The sequence below is a fragment of the Pelodiscus sinensis genome, chromosome 1 (genome assembly GCF_052426305.1).
Source record: "Pelodiscus sinensis isolate ZL-2025 chromosome 1, ASM5242630v1, whole genome shotgun sequence".
NCBI lineage: Eukaryota > Metazoa > Chordata > Testudines > Trionychidae > Pelodiscus > Pelodiscus sinensis.
The window spans coordinates 135,435,036-135,458,309 of record NC_143052.1 but is presented as its reverse complement, the minus strand read 5'-3'; the positions used below and the strand labels follow the sequence as shown (position 1 = coordinate 135,458,309).

The 23,274-nt window shown below is 49.6% G+C and overlaps 1 protein-coding gene across 2 annotated transcripts in view; it reads right to left on the bottom strand.

The window, feature by feature from the left end:
• The window catches only part of LOC102453736 (alpha-2-macroglobulin-like), a 68,289-nt gene extending 58,377 nt beyond the window's left edge, over window positions 1-9,912 (bottom strand). Inside the window, exons 1-2 of one of the 2 annotated variants that reach the window (XM_089771776.1) lie at window positions 9,748-9,912; window positions 10-193 (exon numbers count right to left, since the gene is read on the bottom strand). In XM_089771776.1, the coding sequence (XP_089627902.1) occupies window positions 10-193; window positions 9,748-9,836 (273 nt within the window). In that variant the 5' untranslated portion in view covers window positions 9,837-9,912. The remainder of the gene's footprint in view (window positions 1-9; window positions 194-9,747) is intronic. The other variant, XM_075902371.2, reaches the window with a different exon arrangement.
• Between the last annotated feature and the right edge of the window lie 13,362 nt (window positions 9,913-23,274).

Here is a 23,274-nt window from a genome sequence, read left to right as displayed (position 1 = left end):
GATACTCACGGTGAATGGGACGCACTTGAAGACGTCCTTCCCGGTAACCACGTCTGCGATCAGACTCCGGTTCTCCCCTGCATGCTCCAGCGTGGCGCTCAGCGTCACAGACTCGTTCAGGTGGATCAGCTGGATACAGACTTTTTCGGGGACTTTGGTGTGGATTAGAAAGGGCATGAGGACCATGTACTGCCTGGGAAGGGAAGGGCAGGGTCAGAGAGGCAGGGCTGGGGGACAGAGAAGGCGTGGAGGGAAGGGCATGGACTAATGGGACAGCCGAATCCTGACCACCCATCCAAACTGCAATTCATGCACACAGGATGGGGACTTGCATATGGGGTTTGTAAAATGCAACATGCCTCTCTGCTTAGCCAGCTGGGCACCAAGCACACCCCTTGGAGTGAAGGAACTTGTTCTGTGTCACCTTTGAGTGCTGCTGCCCAAGGGCTGTTTGCTCAACCTCCCGGCAAGCGTGGGGTGGCTTGGGAAGCTCCAGGCATTACCTGATTTTTGTGTATCCCATACCCCCGTACTGAGGTTCCCAAATCTTATCCGAGCATCCAGGAGGGAGCTCCTCTGAATCATAGAATCAAAGAACCATAGAGCTGGAAGAGACCTCAGGAGGTCATCAAGTCCAGCCCCCTGCTCTAGGCAGGACCAATCCCAACTAAATCAACCCAGCCAGGGCTTTGTCAAGCAGAGACTTAAACACCTCTAGGAATGGAGACTCCACTACTTCCCTAGGTAACCCATTCCAGTGCTTCACTATCCTCCTATTGAAATAGTTTTTCCTAATATCCAACCTGGACCACTCCCACCACAACTTGAGACCATTGCTGCGTGTTCTGCCATCTGTCACTACTGAGAACAGCCTTTCTCCATCCTCTCTGGAACCTCCCTTCAGGAAGTTGAAGGCTGCTATCAAATCCCCCCTCACACTTTGCTTCTGCAGACTAAACAGACCCAACTCCCTCAGCCTCTCCTTATAAGTCATATGCTCCACCCCCCTATTCATTTTGGTTGCCCTCTGCTGGACCCTCTCCAATGTTTTCACATCCTTTTGTAGTGAGGGGCCCAGAACTGGACACAATACTCCAGATGTGGCCTCACCAAAGCCGAATAAAGGGGAATAATGACATCTCTGGATCTGCTGGCAATGCTCCTCTTAATGCAATCTAATATGCCATTAGCCTTCTTGGCTACAGGACACACTGTTGACCCATATCCAGCTTCTCATCCACTGTAACCCCCAGGTCCTTTTCTGCAGAACTACTACTTAACTGGTTGGTCCCAGCTTGTAACTATGTTTGGGATTCTTCCGTCCCAAGTGCAGGACTCTACACTTGTCCTTGTTGAACCTCATCAGATTTCTTGTGGCCCAATCCTCCAATTTGTCTAAGTCACTCTGGATCCTATCTCTGCCCTCAAGCATATCTACCTCTCCCCCCATCTTAGTGTCATCGGCAAACTTGCTGAGGGTGCAATCCATCCCCTCATCCAGGTCATTAATAAAGATATTGAACAAAACCGGTCCTAGAACCGAACCTTGGGGCACTCTGCTAGAAACCGACCGTCATCCTGACATCAAGCCGTTGATCACTACCTGCTGGGTCTGGCCTTCTAGCCATCTTTCTATCCATCTTACTGTCCATTTATCCTATCCACATTCCCTTAACTTGCTGGCAAGAATATTGTGGGAGACTGTATATAAAGCATTGCTAAAGTCAAGGTATATCACATCCACTGACTTTCCCATGTCCACAGAGCCAGTTACCTCATCATAGAAGCTAAACAGATTGGTCAGGCACGACTTGCCCTTTGTGAATCCATGCTGACTTCTTAATCATTTTCATTTCTTCCAAGTGCCTCAAAATGGATTCCTTAAGGATCCCTTTCATGATTTTTCCAGGAACTGAGGTAAGACTGACGGGCCTATAGTTCCCTGGATCATCCTTCTTCCCTTTTTTGAAGATGGGCACTACATTTGCCTTTTTCCAGTCATCCGGGATTTCTCCTGATCTCCATGACTTTTCAAAGATAATGGCCAAAGGCTCCTCAATGACATTTGCCAAATCCCTCAGTACCCTCGGATACATTAAGTCCGGACCCATGGATTTGTGTACATTTAGCTTTTCTAAATAGTTCCTAACCTGTTCTTTACCCACCAAGGGCTGTCCATCTTCATCCCATCTTGCGTCACTTAGCGCATTAGTCTGGGAGCCCACCTTGTCCATGAATACAGAGGCAAAGAAAGTATTGAGTACTTCAGCTTTCCCCACATCATCTGTCACTAGGTTACCTCCTTCATCTAGTAGGGGCCGCACACCCTCTCTGATCACCTTCTTCTTGTTTACATGCCTGTAGAAACTTTTCTTGTTATCCTTCACATCTGCTTTTTTGAAATCCAAGGTGTGTATTTTACTACTCTCTTTTCTTCCTTTAGTCAGGATTCTGAAATCTACCATCTCATGATCACTGCATCCCAGGTTGTCACCCACCTCTACTTCCCCTGTTAGTTCCTCCCTGTTTGTAAGCAGAGGGTCAAGCTGCGCACAGCCCTTGGTCGGATCCTTCAGCACTTGTGTCAAGAAGTTATCCCCAACATTCTCCAAAAACTTCCTGGATTGCCTGTATACTGACGTATTGGTTTCCCTACAGATGCCAGGGTGATTAAAGTCCCCCACGAGAACCAGGGCCTTCGATCTGGAAGCTTCTCTCAGTTGTCCAAAAAAGCCTCATCTAAGTCATCCACCTGATTTGGTTGCCTGTAGCAGACACCAACCACAACATCACTGCTGTTGTTCGATCCTTTAAACTTAACCTATAGACTCTCAACAGGCTTTTCTCCCTCTTTATACTGGATTTCAGAGCAATCATAGTGCTCTTTTACATATAGTGCAACTCCTCCTCCTTTTCTCCCCTGCCTGTTCTTTCTGAACAGTCTATACCCTTCTATGACAATGCTCCAGTCATGCAAGTCACCCCACCAAGTCTCTGTTATCCCAATTAAATCATATTTCTCGGACTGGGCCAGGGCATCCAGTTCTTCTTGTTTGTTGCCCAGGCTTCTCACATTAGTGTACAAACACCTCAGGTAACCAGTTAATTGCCCTATCTTCTCCATTTGAATCAAGGATCCTCCTTTCTTGCTCATTCCTCTCTGCATTTCTTCCCGGTATCCGACTTTCCCCTCCCCTCAGGGTTTTGGTCACCGTTCCCCTATGAACCTAGTTTAAAGCCCTCCTCACTAGGGGTATGTCTACACTACCCCGCTAGTTCGAACTAGCGGGGTAATGTATGCATACCGCACTTGCTAATGAAGCCCGGGATTTGAATTTCCCGGGCTTCATTAGCATAAGCGGGGAGCCGCCATTTTTAAATCCCCGCTGCTTCGAACCCCGTGTAGCGCGGCTACACGGGGCTCGAACTAGGTAGTTCGGACTAGGGTGCCTATTCCGAACTACCGGTACACCTCGTTTCACGAGGAGTACCGGTAGTTCGGAATAGGACCCTAGTCCGAACTACCTAGTTCGAGCCCCGTGTAGCCGCGCTACACGGGGTTCGAAGCAGCGGGGATTTAAAAATGGCGGCTCCCCGCTTATGCTAATGAAGCCCGGGAAATTCAAATCCCGGGCTTCATTAGCAAGTGCGGTATGCATACATTACCCCGCTAGTTCGAACTAGCGGGGTAGTGTAGACATACCCTAGGTTTGCAAGCCTTCCCGCGAAGATGCTCCTTCCTCTCTTGGTTAGGTGGATCCCATCTCTTCCAAACAATCCTTGTGCCTGGAACAGTGTCCCATGGTCGAAGAAACCAAAGCCCTCTCTGCGACACCACCTGCGCAACCCCGCATTTACGTCCTCAATTCGACGATCCCTACCCAGTCCTTTCCCTTCAACAGGGAGGATGACGAGAACACCACTTGCGCTCCGAATTCTTGGATCCTTCTTCCCAGCACTACATAATCAGCTCAAGGTCATTCTTGGCCGTATCGTTAGTTCCCACGTGGAGAAGCAGGAAGGGGTAGCGATCCGAAGGTTTGATCAGTTTGGTAAGCCTCTCAGTGACATCCTGAATGCAAGCTCCCAGTAAGCAGCACACCTCTCGAGATTCCAGGCCCGGATGGCAGAGGGATGTCTCAGTGCCCCTTAGGAGGGAGTCCCTGACCACCACCACCCGTTGTTTTCTTTTGGGGGTGGTGGCCGTGGAACGCCCATCCCTAGGACTACGCATCCCATGCCTTCCAGTAGATGGTGTTCCCTTCCGGTTTCTTCCTTGTGAGGTCCCTTCCAAGGCACTCAGCACTGCAGAGCCAGTGGAGAGAGCCTGAAAGCGATTGCTTACCTCTATAGCATTGGAGGATTCCCATGCTGGCCTTTTTCCCCTTCTAGAAGTTACATGCTGCCAGTTCTCTTCCTGGTCCCATACTGCCCTCTCTGGCTCTTCCGCCTACCATGCTTGAAGGATTAAATGATGCCTTCTATTGAGGAAGCCTTCATCCTCTCTGATCAAGCATAGGGTCGACACTTGGGCCTCCAGTCCTCTAAATTTTTCTTCCAAAATGGTGACCAGCTTGCACTTAGTGCAGATGAAATCCGTTCTTTCTTCCAGGAGGAAGACAAACATGGCACACGCTGCGCAGGTAACAACAGGAGACCTGTCACCATCCATCGCTGCTGTCCTGGAGAAGGGATTTAAAAAGAAAAGCAAGAGAACCTCACGCCCTTCTCAACTCCCTCTCTAAAGCCCCTGTTAGCACTCACCTGTTCGCAAGCTCTTTGGTCGCTTGCCCACTGCCTTATAAAGCCCTGGATTGCCTGAAAGTCCCTCCCCCTACCAAGGTTCAGCCAATCAGCAGAGACTTCTAGAATTCAAACTTTAATTAGAAGCCAACTGTTTCCACCTGCCAATCACAGCACACACTCCATGAAGGGGAGGGGAGGGCAAAGGGGAAGTGGAAAAAAAAATAGAATGCCTCTCACCTCCTCTTCCACCGTCTGTCCATCTGGGCGTGTCACCTGCTGCCCTCAGTGGGGGTATGTCTACACTACCCCGCTAGTTCGAACTAGCGGGGTAATGTATGCATACCGCACTTGCTAATGAAGCCCGGGATTTGAATTTCCCGGGCTTCATTAGCATAAGCGGGGAGCCGCCATTTTTAAATCCCCGCTGCTTCGAACCCCGTGTAGCGCGGCTACACGGGGCTCGAACTAGGTAGTTCGGACTAGGGTCCTATTCCGAACTACCGGTACTCCTCGTGAAACGAGGTGTACCGGTAGTTCGGAATAGGCACCCTAGTCCGAACTACCTAGTTCGAGCCCCGTGTAGCCGCGCTACACGGGGTTCGAAGCAGCGGGGATTTAAAAATGGCGGCTCCCCGCTTATGCTAATGAAGCCCGGGAAATTCAAATCCCGGGCTTCATTAGCAAGTGCGGTATGCATACATTACCCTCCTAGTTCGAACTAGGAGGGTAGTGTAGACATACCCTGAGGGAGGGATGCAAACGCTGTGTGGGGCCTGGCCTCTGAATGTAGGGAATGGCCGTCCTGCTGAAGGGGCGCATGGCCCAGTGCAAGCGGCTTTAGCCAGGGAACTCATTGCTGTTCCTGCATCTCCAGTGACATGCTGTGTGCTGTTGAGCATATGGCAGAGGTGCTCTGTCCCTCAGTTTCCCAATTTCTGATACGGGGATCCTGAAAATGCTGCTTACGCCTCCATTTAATGTGCATGGAGATCTCTGGATAAAACATGCCAGGTACTTCTAAATGTTAATCAGGACTTTGCCCAGGCTGGCTTGCCCGTCGCCAGCAATGACCACAGTGAAGTCATGTGGGCTCCAGGACAGCTGCCCGGCCTTAGCTGCAGCCTGCCGACTCAGCAGAGATGCTGGCCGAGCGTCATGCTGGGAGATGGACGTGCGGCAGCGTGAAGCTCCCTGGACAGCCCAGCTGCCTGCTGCTCCTTTGCTTAGCTAAGATTTCAAATGGACAAAGTCAGGTTGGAGCAGCCATCACCTGGTCCTGATGAAATTCCACTTCACCCTTTGCTAGGCCTGAGCGAAAGCCCACAGGAGTCTATAGGGCTCTCCATTCACTCCCTGGGCTTAGGATCAAGCGTGATGTTCTCTCTACTTTCAATCTCGGCCAATAAGGGCTGGGGGCTGATTCTCCTCTCCTTGGCACCTGGTGCAGTGAGTGAAAGAAGGCACGAAATGTGCGTTTCTGCTCTTGTGGCCTTTGACATCAAATCTGCCCTGTTGCAAAGGAGGAGCAAGGCCATGGGGAATCAAGGCCCATGTTCAGCGCTGCCTTGCGACCCATTTGACAGCCCTATCGCCCATCCTTGTAATTTGGCTGAATTCTCACATATCAGAACAGAAACCACCTCACAGTACCAAAGCCAGATACTGCACTGCACACGCTTCTCCCCCTGGGCTGAGGATGACAGAATGACCAGCACATGCCAGTCGTGGCTCTTCATTCTGGTGGCAGGCTCACTGGTACTCCATAGCTGATGGCAAAGGCTGCAGAAAGTGGCTGGGGCAGAATCAAAATGCCTCCAGCTCCCCTCATACAGACCTGCAGCCACTCTCAGCAACCTTGCCTTCCGTAGCTTCCAGCAGCTACAATAGCCCTAGCAGCCTGCCCCCCAGAGACCTTTCAGCACTGGACTTCCAAAGGTGCCATATTTTGATGAGCTCATTGAACTTGAGGCAGGGTTGTTGACCATATGCAAAGTATCCACCAATATGCAAATCATTCATTAAAATTTGCATAGAATGCCTCTCGCAGTATGTCTACACTGCAAAATCTTTCCAGAAAAACGGCTGTGGATGGGGAAGAGGGTTTTTTTTTTCCAAAAGAAGAGGCCTCCAGGAAAAAGCACAGGTGCCCTGGTGGCCACTTCATCCATAGTAATCACAGCTTACTTGCAAGATAGCAGCCAATTAATGTGGACGCTATCTGTCGAAAAAGCAAATCGCTTTTTCGATGCGCTATGGCAGTGTGGATGCTTTCTTTCAAAAGAAATTTTTTCGGAAGATCTCTTCCAGAAAAGCTCCTTCCAAAAGAAGCCTGTAGTCTAGACATAGCCACAGAGCCAAACAGATGTGGTGACTGTACTGTAGGGTTAAAATTCTCTGAAATGCCATTTTGGGCACAAGCATCATCTTGTGAGTGCCAACAACAACAGGAACTCCATTTTGGCCATCCTTCTTCTCCCTCCTTTTCCCGCCTTTCCTGTGTTTTGGCAGGAAACCCAGCAGACACGTGATCATATTCTGCCCGGCAACAGCAGGTAACTTAAGGGTTGCCTCTGGCTCTGCTCGGGGCTGCCCATTTGAGTGACAGAGTACAGGAGTCATTCAGATGGGTACGCCAGGTCCACGCATAGTAAGTTTAGGGTTGTGGGAGGTACACTTGCATGCAAGGAGTGAACATCTATCTGTCACTCCTCTCTGGTCAGGACTCACTTGCATCCATGACAGTGCAGGGAGAAAGGGGTTTGTTAGGCCAAACAGATCCAGCCAAAGGAGGATACAGCTGTTCTGATCCTGCTGTTCCAGATGTCTAAGATTGAGTCCGGAATCTGGAATCCAGACACTGCCGTGAGGGTCCCAAAGCTGCGAGACATGATACCGTCCCCGTGACATTCCTCCGGTTACCTGGGACTTTACCTTGTACTTACCTTAAGTCGCAGTCAAGCCTGCTTTTGTTCTATTTCTTGTGTGGGGCCTATCTTATTCCTGTTTATAGTTACATTACCTTGTTTACTGTTTAATAAATCCTTGTTGGTTTATCTTAACTGTGCTAATCTTTGGGGAAGTCCTAATAACTCCTAATTATAGATGTGAGTTTGTGGATGGGCCTGAAAGCCAGTTTAGTTTGAGATCACTAGCTTTCTGGCTAACAGTACCTTACATTTTGTTCTTTCCATGCTTTTTCAGCCAGACTGAACTTTAATGTAGACTGAGAGAACAAGACTGGACAAAAGGCAGGTCTCTGTAAGACAGATGGGGAGAAAACAGCAGGGCCTCTCCTGGACACCAGGGTACAAGGGAACCCAGACCATTAGCTGCTTCTGGAGCTCAAAGAGGGCTTTTCTCCATTTAAAGGTGCAGAACTCAGGCAAGTGTGACCAGATGTGACGGCATGCTAAAATTAGCATAGAGCTGGGCAAAAGAATTTGGATGGAACCATTTTATGTTGGAAAATGCAGTTTATCACAATAGAGACATTTGCAGGAACGTGACAATGTTGACAACACTTTGAATGGAAAAATGTTTAAATGAATTGGTTTGACTTTCTCATTTATATAACATCAAATGTATTATTTTGACTTTTATATTGTGACATGGATGGTATTAACTATTAAATATTTTAGCATATGCAATATTTTATATGATAGGACAATGTTTTGATCAAAATGCAGATTTTCTGCATAATATTTCCCTTCTGTGACAAATCTGGACTGTGTTCCAATTTGCAATTTTTTAAATGCTAGAATTTTTGGCAGGACAGCAATTCCTTGCAATTCTGGCAAGCCTACCGTGTGAGTTCTTTGGACTCAGGGATTATCCTGTTGTTCTGTGTTTGTACAGCACTTATAATAACAATATGGAGTTCATTGGGTTAAGAGAACTGACATTGAATTATGGGACGAGATCCATTCCCCACTGAAGCAGGGCAGTGAAAACTGCACCTGCTCATCTACACCAGCGAGGAGGGGTGCTGCACCAAGGAGAAGTGGGTGTCCACTGGAGGGCAAATGCTCTGATCTATCTTAAGGTCCATTCAAAGAACTCTGTGCCTGGCAACACTGCCAAAGGCATGCCCTGAGTCACAAGCTGTGCTGGCTATACATGCCCTTCCAGCCCCTCAATGGAGTCAAAGTGGCAGCCAAGTTACAGTGCCTCAGGTGGACATTCCAGCGGAGTCTGCCATTGCCAAGGTCTCTGCTGACAAACAGGAATCTAGGTCACAGACTCCTTTGGAAACAAGCACTGTCTGTGGCTGCCAAGGGAAGCAACTGGCTTTAAAGAAGAGGAAAAACGGGAAACTCTTATCTGAGCCCTCACAGTCAAGGAAACTGCAATAGCACGGGGGCTGCAGGGCAGGACTGAGGGAGGGGCACTGGCAGGGCTGTGAAGGGAGCCCAGGGCTGGAATAGCAGGGGGCTGCAGGGCAGGACTGAGGGGCACTGGCAGGGCTGTGAGGGGAGCCCAGGGCTGGAATAGCAGGGGCCTGCAGCACAGGACTGAGGGGCATTGGCCAGGCTGTGTGGGGAGCCCAGGGCTGGAATAGCAGGGGGCTGCAGGGCAGGGCTGAGGGGCACTGGCAGGGCTGTGAGGGAAGCCCAGGGCTGGAATAGGAGGGGGCTGCAGGGCAGGACTGAGGGAGGGGCACTGGCAGGGCTGTGAGGGGAGCCCATGGCTAGAATAGAAGGGGGCTGCAGGGTAGGGCTGTGGGGCACTGGCAGGGCTGTGAGGGGAGCCCAGGGCTAGAATAGAAGGAGGATGCAGGGTAGGGCTGTGGGGCACTGGCAGGGCTGCGAGGGGAGCCCAGGGCTAGAATAGAAGGAGGATGCAGGGTAGGGCTGTGGGGCACTGGCAGGGCTGTGAGGGGAGCCCAGGGCTGGAATAGCAGGGGGCTGTAGCTAAAGACGGAGGAGCATTAGCACAATTGTGAGTGGGATGAAGGAAATAAAAGAGAAGACAGCACCAGCCCCCTCTGCATGAGCAGCTTACGGTTCGGTGGTGGGTGAGGTGCCTCCGGGGAGGAGGAAGAGGAGCAGGAGGAAGATGCTCGGGCCACCCAGCAGCTTGTCTTTCCCCATGGTGCAGCGCAAGGTTGGTGAGTGAGGCAGACACGCAGCCTTGTCTGCTGGCTTCCTGCACCCGGGCTCTCTTCAGATCGGCCCCTTTATGCTGCTCTCTGCAAACAGCCCCTGGGAGGGGCGAGAGAAGGGCAGGGTGCCAGGACCATCTGGGAAATGGGGAAAGGTACACGAGGAGGAGCCAGGCCCAGCAGCTCTGAGTCCTGGCACAGAGACTGTCCCTGGCCAGACCCTGACATGCTGGGGGGCTGGGTATTTCCTGTTGATGTTCATGTGAGACACTGTCCTGTGTCTGAACCAGTCACACCCACACCCGTTTGCCTCACTCCAGCAGCACCCTGCCGTGGGGGGTGAGGGCCTGTAGTTCATTACCGGGCCAGCCCAGCATTCGGTGGGGGTTGGAAGCAGCTTCCAAACACTGCCCAGGGCGGCCAGAGTAACCTTTCTTGGCCCCACCCCCTGGACGGCCAAACACAAGAGATGAACAAGAGCAAGCCAGGTCTCAGCAGCAGCAGCAGATTGGTCCAGCAAGTCTTAAGATTTATCCCCCCCCCCCCCCTTGTGATTTTTGTCTTTGGAGCTCCCCAGGCCTCCCCACTTTGTGCACAGCTGTCAGTCTGGCCCTCTCCACCAGAAGGGGGAGGGGTGATGGGAATTTGGGCCCTGCTGCTGGAACTCTCACCCATGTCCGGGCATTAAGCCTGTTCCTCACCCCCATCAGGGCCCCAGGCACAGGTGTCGACTCCATGGGGGCTCCAGCCCTGGAGCACCCAGAGGGCAAACAGTGGGTGCTCAGCCCCTACCAGCAGCGCTGCGGATCAGTTCCTCCCCTTCCCACCCAGCACCTCCCTCCTGCCTGGGTTCAGCTGTTCAGCGGCAGGCAAGAGATGCTGGGGGAGAGGGGCTGGAGGGAAGTGGAAAGGCGGAAGTGAGGGCAGGAGGTATGCGGAGGGGGCTTGGGGCAGGGGGTTGAGGTGTGTATAAGGGGGTGCAGAAGTTAGGACTGGGGACGGGGATGCAGGAGTCAAGGTTGGGGAGTATGAGGAAGGAGCTTGGGGCAAGGCTTGGGGTGGGAGGGTGCAGGAGTCAGGTGTATGAGCAACTCAGGGCAGGGTGTGTGTGGAGGGGTTTAGGGCAGAGGGTTGAGGAATGTATAAGGGAGTGCAGGAGTTAGGGATGGGGATGCAGGAGTCAAGATCAGGGTACATGAGGAGGAGGCTTAGGTCAGAGGGCTGGGTGTCTGCAGGAGGGAGCAAGGTGGCAGGTTAGAGGGGCTGGCTGGGCAGGGGGGCATCTGGGACTGCCCCAGCCCCTCCATTTCAGGAGGCAGGAGGAGGCTGCAGCCACACTTACTTGAGTCACTTAGTGGGTTTTGGCGGTTGGGGTTTTTTTGTTTTTGTTTTGCTTTTTGTTTTGTTTTTTGCTGACTAGGGAGTGAGACAAAGTTCACAGCCTGAGTCCTTTCTCCTCTGCCCTCCCCTGGGCAGCCAGGAGTGAGAGTAGACTGTGAACTTTGCCTCGCTCCCTAGTTATCAAAAAGAAAAAAAAAGCACTCAGTCCTCAGTGAAGGGGACAAGTGCAGCTGCAACCCCTGCGCCGCACCCCACCTTCTCTAACCTATCAGGCTGTCTGCTTGTAGGGTGGCAGCCTGCAGAAATCCCAGGGAGTTGAACTGGGAGCACCACCCCAGTCGGCCAGTTTCTTGCTGGAGCACCACACCGGCTTATTTTCACCTCTGGTTGAAACATTTCGTTCAATCTGAAAGAAAACATTTCATTTCAATATTTAGTCTTTTTAAATATATTTGAACATCTACTATGTAGTTCAGAGAGTTTGTTTGTGAATCTATCTGTTTTGGTGTCTGTCTGTCTGTTCAAGAAGTCCTAAACGGTAAGAGCTAGGACTACCAACTTTGGTAGGCAGCTTCCTTTTATCATAGCTTAAAGCAAGGTCAGGGTTTGGCTGTGCCAGGAAAATGGGACATGCCTGGACTGGGATTGCTTCTCACAAAACCATACAGAAAAGAGACAGAATCACCAGGTAGGTAAAAGGGGCTGGTGGGAGGCACACCCACCCCTGTCAGAGACTGCCCCATCTCCAAGCCTTCCAACCTCCCAGGCACACCTTAGGGAAGGTGGGGAGCTGAACCCCTCCCCCCCATTCATATGGGAATGTTGCTGGCTTTTCCCTTGCATCAGGGAGTGAGAGGAAAGTGCACAATTTGCTGCATTCCTCACTGTGGCTGGGCAACGCAGGGGGCAGACAAACCTGGACCTGCCCCAGCTGGGGGACATGATCTCTTCTTCTTGGCTGTGTCTACTGGAGCTGCAGCAGCCATTTACAGGTGCTTCCCACCTGGCCCCAAGAGGCTGCAGTGAGAGAGGGCTGGGGTTGTCCTCTCTCCCAGGGACAGCCTGCGTACTGTACCCCCCCATCCCTACCCCCACCCCAGAGCAATGATTTAAATGAAGCATGTGACTTTTCATTTTATTTTCCAAAAAACAGTAGGGGGCTGCACCCATGCTCGCTATGCTCGCCAACCCCCAACTCTCTGGACACTTTTGTGGCTAGAGAGACTGATGATGTCATTTTGTTGCATGGCAGGAAAAACATTTATATATATATATACACAGAAAGAGAGAGAGAGAGAGAGAGAGAAATTAATTAAGTTAAGGACCTGCACAAAAAAACCCGTTGAAAAGTAATATTGAAAAAAATCAAAATATTGTATTTGAAATGGCAGAACAAAATGTTCTGAGTTTTTTTAATATGATTTAAGGGTTGGTTTTTTAAAAACAAAATACTTTGCAAAAGTTTTGCTGTTGCCCAGTCCACATTTTTCTCCAAAAAGGCATTTTGTGTAAATATTGTCACTCACTGTAACCCTCCAGCCACACAGGCGCAGCTCTAGTCACTTCCAGTAACGACATCTTATAAAAGATAAACATAGGGTTTGGTTACGCAATTGGCTGTAGGTAGGTGATAACTCAGCCTTCATCTCACTGTGGTCCTGGCCAACGAGTGGGAAGTGAAAACATGTGCAGAATTAGTTCTTTCATAGTCCTTGGAGAACTGACCCTGTCAACAGGAAGTTAATACCCTGCTGCATAGTCCACTTCGTGCTTACCTTCCCTTTACTCTCACAGGAGATTTTTTTAATCCCCTGCTGTCTGTATGTATGCGATAGACCTTGTTTCTACTGTCCTACCCCTGAAGTCACTGGGTGATTTTTATGGCACCTGAGAGGTCAGTTTGATGAAACGGATGCACTTGAATCCCCAAGCATAAACAGCAAGTATGTGACTCCAATACACCAAATATAGAGCTGCAGGGAACACAGAAATGTAGAGTAGAAACATTCAACTTCATAATTGATCCTGACAGTTTGAAATTGCACCTACAGTCAAATGGAAACTTACATTCATTTATACAAGGATTTTGGCTTCCTAAACAACTTCAACAATATGCTGCCCAGTGAAATTACTTCTGCAGCTGCAGTTTTGGTTGCGGCATCCATTTGATCCCGAAGCAGCTTTGGAAGAGGAGTTTGAACAGTTTTGCTCTTTTGCAAAAAAATGAAGATTGTTACTTGCCAGCTAATCTCATAGAGCATCTGAAGGCACCCCTGGAATCCACTTTTCCAAATGTGGGCATCGCTCTTCGTATTTACCTCACATTGCCAGGTACAAATGCTGAAGCAGAAGAGTTGTACTCCATGGGTGTGTCTAGACTACATGGCTCCATTGACGGAGCCATGTAGATGAGGCAGGACAACAAAGGGAAATGATGCTGCGATTTAAATAATCGCCGCTTCATTAAATCAAAATGGCCATTTTGCTGTGCCAATCAGCTGTTTGTCGGCACAGCGCAGCAGTCTAGACGGGGATCTGCCAACCCCAGAACCTTTTGTCGTCAGATCCTGTAAGCCTCGTGGCTCTCAGTGTTCTGGGCTGCTATTTAGCTCTAATTTACTCCTAAATGTCTTCTAAGAGTAAGCCGTGGAAGTGTTGGTAATGCTGCTAGGCAATATTGACCTCCTGTGGGGTGGCAAATTCTCTGAGTCAGCACCGGTCAGGTCCTGAGGGTGCCAGACTAGAGAGGTTCAGCTTGCATATGACAAGGGCAGGCAGGAAAGGTGAAGGCTGCAAATTCCATAGGAAGCAAAGCCTCAGTAATGCCTGGGGTGCCCTCTCCAGTCCAATCTCTATCCAAGGAAATGGGAGCAGGCAGTTTTCAGGCCCGGTTCACTGATTGTCTGTCATTGGATCCATCCTGCACATAACCCTCTGACAGATTTTCACCCAGCTATAACTTCCAGCAGTCACAGACTGTTCCGCATTCGGGTCTTCATATGGTTCCTGCTGTTTACCCTCTGCATCCAGCTCTCTGCAGCTCTTGACTAGCTAAGCAACTGCCACTTCCCAAACAGATCCTGGACTCTTCCTGGGTCAGGTTCTTTTCCTGCACCTGGCCAGGAGGAAGGGGAAGTGCACGTGGAGGTGGCTGATGGGAGCGACAGCCCCAACACAAGACAAATGTGGCCTATGTGTACATCTTGTATTTGCAGAACACATTGACAGAGTGGGAGCAGGGGCAGATATAGGGCAGGGTGAGCGGGGCGGCCGCCCCAGGCCCCGCGCTTCAAAAAGCACAGCATGCGCTGTGGCGCCACCGCGCATGCGCATGGCGTCACTGCGCATGCGCCATGGCAAAGGAGGGAGCCCCGCGGAATTATGCTGCCCGGGGCCCCGCAAAACGGTCATCTGCCCCTGAGTGGGAGATTAGGAGAAGACAGGAAAGTAGATAACAGAGGATTTGGAAAGCAGGACAGGGCAGAATTTGCTGGTTCATCACATTGGGTACATCCACATAGCAGGACAAAAGTCAAATTAAAATACAGCCTCTCTGACTTACGAACCCGGTTATGGACCAAGCAATTAGCCATAACGCAGTTTGTTTGTAAGTCGGACCCCATAGAGTTACACGTAACCGCGCTGTTCGTAAGCGCGGATCGCGTTCATAACTTGGGGTCCGCCATTTATGACAGTTTTGGTCGTAACTGCAAACAGTCGTAAGTCGACCATTCGCAACTCGGGGACCAGCTGTACACAACTTCAGCCATATCAATTGCTTAGCTTAAGTTGAAGTAGCTTAATTGCTTTAGATGCTGTCTACATCTAAAGCAGGAAGTTGAAGGAAGAACAGTAATAGAAATGTACCCATGTAGTCTGGTCTAGCTGAAACAAAAAACAGGACTATGCAGCACTTTAAAGACTAACAAGATGGTTTATTAGGTGATGAGCTTTCGTGGGCCAGACCCACTTCCTCAGATCAAATAGTGGAAGAAAATTGGCATGACTATTTTCTTCCACTATTTGATCTGAGGAAGTGGGTCTGGCCCACGAAAGCTCATCACCTAATAAACCATCTTGTTAGTCTTCAAAGTGCTGCATAGTCCTGTTTTTTGTTTCTTTCTTCGACTTCCCTTACTTGTCATGCAGTGTGTTACCAGCAAAGGCGCACTAGTAAACCAATTTAGACTGGGGCCTGCTGACTAGATGGTAAATGAACATAACATAAGAACACAACATTCCTGTGGTGGGAAGAACACCTCAGCAGTCCAGCACCCTGGCATTTAATTTCAAAAAGGGGAATTACACAAAAATGAGGAGGTTAGTTAAACAGAAATTAAAAGGCACAATGACTAGAGCCAAATCCCTGCAAGCTGCATGGAAACTTTTTAAAGACACCATAATAGAGGCCCAACTTAAATGTATACCCCAAATTAAAAAACATAGCAAGAGACCTAAAACAGTGTCACTGTGGCTTAACCACCATGTAAAAGAAGCAGAGAGGGACAAAAAGGTATCTTTTAAGAAGTGGAAGTCCAATCTTAGTGAGATAAATAGAAAGGAACATAAACACTGTCAAATCAAGTGTAAAAATGTAATAAGAAAAGCAAAAAAAGATTTTGAGGAACAGCTAGCCAAAAACTCAAAAAGAAATAACAAAATGTTTTTTAAGCACATTAGAAGCAGGAAGCCTGCTAAAAAACCTGTGGGTCCCCTAAATGATCAAGCTATAAAAGGAGCAATCAAGGACGATAAAGCCATTGCAGAGAAACTAAATGATTTCTTTGCTTCAGTCTTCACGGCTGAGGACGTTGGGGAGATTCCCGAATCTGCACCGTCCTTTGTGGGTGGTGAATCTGAGGAACTGTCCCGGATTGAAGTGTCGTTAGAGGAGGTTTTGGAACAAATAGAAAAACTTAATGTTAACAAATCTCCGGGACCGGATGGCATTCATCCAAGGGTTCTAAAAGAACTTAAATGGGAAATTGCTGAGCTATTATCTGTGGTTTGTAACCTATCCTTTAAATCGGCTTCCGTACCTAATGACTGGAAGGTAGCCAACGTGACACCAATATTTAAAAAGGGTTCTAGAGGCGATCCTGGCAATTACAGACTGTTAAGTCTAACTTCAGTACCGGGCAAATTAGTCGAAACAATAGTAAAGAATAAAATTGTGAAGCATGTAGAAGAACATAATTTGTTGGACAAAAGTCAACATGGTTTCTGTAAAGGGAAATCCTGTCTTACTAATCTATTAGAGTTCTTTGAAGGGGTTAACAAGCATGCGGATAAGGGGGATCCAGTAGATATAGTATACTTGGATTTTCAGAAAGCCTTTGACAAGGTCCCTCACCAAAGGCTCTTGTGTAAATTACATGGCCATGGGATAAGAGGAAAGGTCCTTTCTCGGATTGAGAACTGGTTAAAAGACAGGAAACAAAGGGTAGGAATAAATGGTAAATTTTCAGATTGGAGAGGGGTAACTAGTGGTGTCCCCCAAAGGTCAGTCCTGGGACCAATCCTTTTCAACTTATTCATAAATGATCTGGAGAAAGGGGTAAGCAGTGAGGTAGTAAAGTTTGCAGATGATACAAAACTGTTTAGGATAGTCAAGACAGAACAGACTGTGAGGGACTCCAAGATGATCTCACCAAACTCAGTGATTGGGCAGCAAAATGGCAAATGAAATTTAATGTGGATATGTGTAAAGTAATGCACATTGGGAAAAATAACCCCAACTATATGTACAGTATGATGGGGGCTAATTTGGCTACGACAAATCAGGAAAGGGATCTTGGAGTTATCGTGGACAGTTCTCTGAAAACTTCCACGCAGTGTGCAGCAGCGGTCAAAAAGGCAAATAGGATGCTAGGAATTATTAGGAAAGGGATAGAAAATAAGACACAGAATATCTTACTGCCCCTGTATAAAACTATGGTACGCCCACATCTGGAATACTGTGTACAGATGTGGTCTCCTCACCTAAAAAAAGATATTTTGGCCTTGGAAAGGGTTCAGAAAAGGGCAACTAAAATGATTAGGGGTTTGGAACGGGTCCCATATGAGGAAAGGTTAAAGCGACTGGGACTTTTCAGTTTAGAAAAATGGAGACTGAGGGGGGATATTATAGAGGTCTATAATATCATGAGTGGTGTGGAGAGGGCCGATAAAGAAAAGTTATTTATTAGTTCCCTAAATAGAAGAACTAGAGGTCACCAAATGAAATTAATGGGTAGCAGGTTTAAAACGAATAAAAGAAATTTCTTCTTCACACAGCGTGTAGTCAACCTGTGGAACTCCTTGCCAGAGGAGGCTGTGAAGTCTAGGACTATAATAGAGTTTAGAAAGAAGATAGATAATTTCATGGAGGTTAGGTCCATAAAAGGCTATTAGCCAGGGGATAAAATGGTGTCCTTGGCCTCTGTTTGTCAGAGGCTGGAGAGAGATGGCAGGAGACAAATTGCTTGATCATTGTCTTCGGTCCACCCTCTCTGGGCTCTGGGGCACCTGGTGCTGGCCACTGTCGGTAGACAGGATACTGGGCTAGAAGGACCAGGAGGGCCTTCACCACAGCTGATGCCGGAGAATCTAGGCGGTCCCGATGATGTTGGGTCGGCTATCAGGTAGCTAGGGTTCACAATACTGGGCTTTCACCACAGTGTGGGCTGAAGCACCCTGAAAGTGGCAGGAGTAGAACCAGGCAGGTTAGACTGGGCCTTCACCACGGTCTCCTCTGTGACATAACTCCTCCTTCTCCATGTGTAGTGAGAAACTGCCGACTAGATCTTCTCAGGCTTCTAGGTTTTATGGAATCTAAGGCAGGAAATTCCCATGGTCTTGAGTGCAAAGCAGGGCGTGGTGCTGTGTGCAAACACATGGTGCTGGGTGCAGACGACTGGTGCGGTGTGCATGGACATGTGCCGTGTGCAAAGGGTGTTTTTGGCAGCAAAAGTCCTCACAGTCTGTTGGGTTCCATTTTAAAGTCCCATCATGCACCACAACTCCATTTTGGATTGTTCTTTTAGATTCAGTCTCCATTTTGTTTCAGTGCATTTCTTAACAGCAACAAATTCCCACTAACAAGTGAGGGTTACAGGAGTTGGAGTAAGAAGTCCTCCAGCTTGACATTATGTTGAAAGAAAGGCTTGCTGTGTAGATGCGCTCTTTGTTATTTCAGAATAACGCCAGTTATTTCAAAACAACACTGCTGTGTAGACATAGCCTTAGTGACTTGACTTTGTTACAACAGGGATTGGGGGAGCACCATAGATTTGAGCCAAGGAACGGAGAAGCCAGCAGCATATTTATAACTGTGGCATTGACTCACTGCAGGGCCCCCAGCTCAAGTCACCTGACCGTGGTCTATCAAGACGGGGTAAACAACCAGGAGTCCCAGCAAGGACATTCAGACTGCCTTTGTGCCAGCTTCCCTGGGCCAGGCATTGTGCAGGGCGTTCTGCAACCCTTTCATTCTCGTGTCCACATGGGTGGGGGGGGGGGAGGGAGGAGGCACATGACCCAGACGAGTGCCAACCCCTCCCTGCATGACTCTCAGCACCTTCCGTCCTGCACAGCACTGAGATGGGCTCCATGGTGTAAACCTACAGCCTGAGGCGAGAAATGAATGAGAGCAGTTAGAGTGATTACTAGAACTGGGTCCAGAATCTTGGTTACTGAGGAGGGTTTGTAATGCTGAGAAGAGACCCCTCCAGTGGGGCAGGGGGGTTAATGGAGAGCAAACTCAGAAGCAGATTTTACTGTTATCTTCCCAATGCAGATGTTACAAGTGGAGATTGCAAGGGCAAGTGTGATTCCTGTTAGCCCTCTCCCCCATGCAGAGCCCTGGACCAGCGTTACACCTTGGAGAAGCAGAAGCCAGACTAACTCTTGTGTGTGGGGAAGAGGAACAGTGATGATCGCAGAGACTTCAGACACAAGGGGAAGGAGAAAGATTTTTGGATATGGTCTGGTGTGGGTTTAATCCATGGAAAAGATTGGATAGTCCTATGGGTCTCGTCCTGCCTGTCTGTCACCTCAAAATCAGCTGCTTTTTACTCAGACAAATTCTCATCTCAGTATCCTTGGCCATTCTAAAGAAGTTTTGGATAGAACTGAGGAGAAGTTACTGGACTAGGAGGAAGCCTGCGGGACAGGATTGAGGGGCATTGGCAGGACTGTGTGGGAAGGACTGGAGAAGCAGGAGCAGGGGGATTCAGGTCAGGATTCAAATTAGTTTAGTAATTAAGCAGATTTTTCCCTTCGGTGTGCCAGCAGTAATGCTGTCAGCCCAAGAACCTTGCTCAACTCCACTGCCCTTTTGTTATAGCATGGGTTGCTGTCTCTTTGAGATGTCTTCTCGCTATAACTAGAGGTCATAGGTGACACGGCAGCAATTGTGCTCCTAAGCAACGTTCTTAGTAAGTAGTGGATGGCATTATAAAGACTTCTGGCCATTTGAAATGGGCATCTACCATAACCATGCAAAATCAACGTGAATACGTTGCCACAGTTTTTCAGGACAGTCCCATGGGTGTAGAGGTGCCAACCAGGGGCTGCCCATGGATGTAGACAACCTCGGCAGTTGCCTAGGGCACTGCATTAAACGTAGCACCCAATGATGATGTCAGGCCATTGAGTGCTATGGAAGCAGGGGCGCCAATCACGCATTCCGCCTAGGGCGCCAGTTGCCGGCAGCTCTCCTTGAGTCGCTCCTGGTGCCAACTGAGGTGCATTCCTCACATCCTAGCTTGAAATACAAGCTCTTGCTCTCTCTTCAACGGCATTGTCCAAGCCAGGCTACCAAAAATAGCTTTGTGCAATTTCTTTCATGCACACCCTTCCACAGTGACCTGAATGCAGTTGTTCTAATGTCTGTCATCTCAGTATCTTTGGAATAATGACCTGCATTCCCCACAACAAGCACCCAGAATGGATCGATAACTCCATCCTCCTGGACATGTAGGGAACAAGGTCGGGTGAGACCTGAGAGTCCAGTAGAAATGTTCCATGCATCAATAGGTCCATAACTTGGGACAGTACCGGGCCAACAACACAAGTTGCTCTCTTAACTTGCGCAGAAGGGATGGGCATGTTCTCTACCTGTTCAAAGTAGAAGATTTCCTTCTGGCCATTATCTCGATGTTTGACTGGCAAAGGCAGCCTAGAGAAACTGTCTGCATTGCCATGCAGGGTAGATTTCGAATATCTGCTCTCATCAATGGGGGCCCCTTCTCTGTGAGCCTGGCTAGCTCTGTCGGTAGAGCATCAGACTTTTGGGGACTGAACTTGATGACCTCTCGTGGTCCCTTCCAGGCCTAGTATTCTATGATTCTATGATTTGCATGTCCCAAAAGCCAGTGGGGAAGTGGCCAGCACAGCAGGTCGGGCTCCTAGGCGGGGGACTATGGGCCTGCATTTGCCACAGAGCCTCATGTCCCCCCAAGAGCTGGATCTACTGGCTGCTTCCAAGGAGCAGTGTGATGCTGCAGGACAGGCAGGCTCTAGGCAGCCTGACTTAGTACCACTGATCTGCTGGGCCACCTGGGTAAGCCCAAACACCAAAACCTCTGCCCCACTCTGAGCCCCTCTAACCCTGAGCCACTTCTTGCACCCCAAACCTCTCATCCCCAGCCCCACCACAAAGCCGACAGCCCCAGTCTAAAGCCCATATCCCCTCTCACACCCTCAACCCCCAGCCCAAACCTGGAGCCCTCCTCTTGCATCCCAAACCCCTCATCCCCAAGCCTACTCCAAGTCCCTCATCTTCTCCTGCACCCTAGTCTCCTGCCTCAACTTGCTGCCCCTCTTATATTCTGAATCCTTTGGCCCCACTCTGCACCCTGGAGCCCCTTCTTACACCCCAAACCCTTTATTCCCAGAGCCCTTGCACCATAACCCTCTGTCCCAACTTTGAGCCCCTCAGCTCCAGCCCTACCCCAGAGTCCACACACTTCTGCTCCCCAGCCTGAGCCCATACCTGAGTCCCCTCCCACACTCAAAACCCTGTGGTCCCACCCCCACCACATTAATTTTGTTATTTGCACCAATAGGAAGATGATGTGTTGCACAGCACCTGTGTCACACATCACTGTGGCATACATCACCTCCGCATTGACAAAGAAAACAAAATTAATTCCGCTCAGGGATGGGAAAAATTCAAGGAAACACTGCTCCTAAATCATTTATTTGTTTTGGAAATCTCTGCCTGATGGACCTACTTCCTGGGAAGAAAGTGGCTCATTTTCAGTACAAAAGGATTCATTGTACAACCCAGCATGTACAAATCTTGTATATTTTCCCATGAAATGGGCCCTTTTCCAAATTCCCCAGAAAATGACTAGGAGCCCTCAGATTTCAAATACTCATCCTTCCAGATGTACGGCATGCAGCTCAGCCTCCTCTCACCGCACCTCCTCCTCTCCCCTTTCTTACGGCAGTGTAGGTGGATGTAGGGGACTGGTGGTCCCTGTCTGAAACTCAGGCTACTTCTAGACTGCAGGCTTCTTTTGAAAGACGTTTTTTCCCGGAAGAGATCTTCCAGAAAAGCTTATTTTGAATGAGAGCATCCACACAGGAAAAGGTGCAATGAGAAAGTGATCTGCTTTTTCGAAAGAAAAGGTCCACATTCATTGGACGCGCTCTGACATGTAAGCTGTGATTACCATAGACAGAGTGGCCACCAGGGCACCTGTGTTATTTCCTGGAGGCCTCTTCTTTCAAAAAAACACTCTCTTCCGCGTCCACACATGCCTTTTTCCGAAAAAGGCTTCTTCCTTGTAGAATGAGGTTTACCGCTGTCGGAAAAAAACCTCTGTTCTTTCGACGTTCTGTTGAAAGAACTCAATGGCAGTGTGGAAGCAAGTATTGTTTTTCTGGAAAAACACTGCAGTGTAGACACACCCTCAGTGGGGGCTTTCGTTAGCCCTGTCCCAGCACCAAAAGGAAATGGGGAAGGGCTAGTGATAAATCAGGACCCTGAGACTGACAATCCCCACAGCCAACAGGAAGAGGTAAAGACACTAGGTAAGCTTGTTTGACAGGACAGGCAGGCCAATGAGGGAGGCTGGAGGCTGGGGGAGGATCCACCCTCCTGGCGAGCTGGGGCAGACCTAAGGGAGATCAGGGGCCTGAGCTGAGTTGGGAGCAGAGCAGTGCCGGCCAGAGCCAGAGCAACCCAGAGAGGTGGCCTGAGCTGAGCAGAGCAACAGCAGCCAGAGGGGCAGATGAGCAGCCCAGGGTCTTGTGCTGGAGACAGAGCCGCAGCAGGGCTTAGGCAGAAGTTATTGCTGGGGCTGGGGCAGCCTGCAGCGGGGTGCAGTGAGCAGCTGGAGAGAGTGGGAGGCAAAACTGGGTAAGGGCCCAGTGCAAGGAGACTCCCCCATCCAAGAGGTCTTCTGGGCTTGACGTGGGGGGAGGCCATGACCCCTAAGGAGGGGGCTGATGCTGGGGAGAAGAATCCTGTCATCCAGAGCATGAGGGTGTGTGGCCACCTCCAGAGCAAGTGTTGCACCCATAGCTTCCTTGCAACACAGCCTAGGATGTGTGAGGGACAGGCTGAATGCCCCTTTCACTCGTGTGATGGCTGCTTGGGGTGTCTCTGCACCCACAGAGTGGGGTTACATGATTTACTTTAACCTTCCCCCTTTTTTCTTGGGCCCTGCTGCAGAGGAGAGAGGAAGGGAAGGCCTGGAGGTTAGGCAGTCCTCTGGATAAGGGGGCAGAAGCAGGGACTCAGATTCTTTCATTAGCCCATTCTACTAGGGTAGTATATAAGCCAGGAAAGTTCTCCACAATAGCAGGACCATTGCCATACTTATACAGCAGGGAACCTCTAGCTCCCCAGCCAAATATGGCTCTTTTGCAGCTTGAGCTCAGCTCCCCCTATGTTTCCCCCACAGCAGGGAGCCCACGCTGGCACTCCAGCCTCATGGTCCTCCCCCGCAAGACTGGCTTCCTCGGGAGGAGAAAGCCCTGAGCCTACTCACCGGATCCAGCTTGCTCCATGTGCTGCTGCTTCCCTTTCCCCTCTCCTGGCTGGGGACTTTCCCCGCTGCTCCCCTTGGTTAGAATCCAACGGGGACACGGTG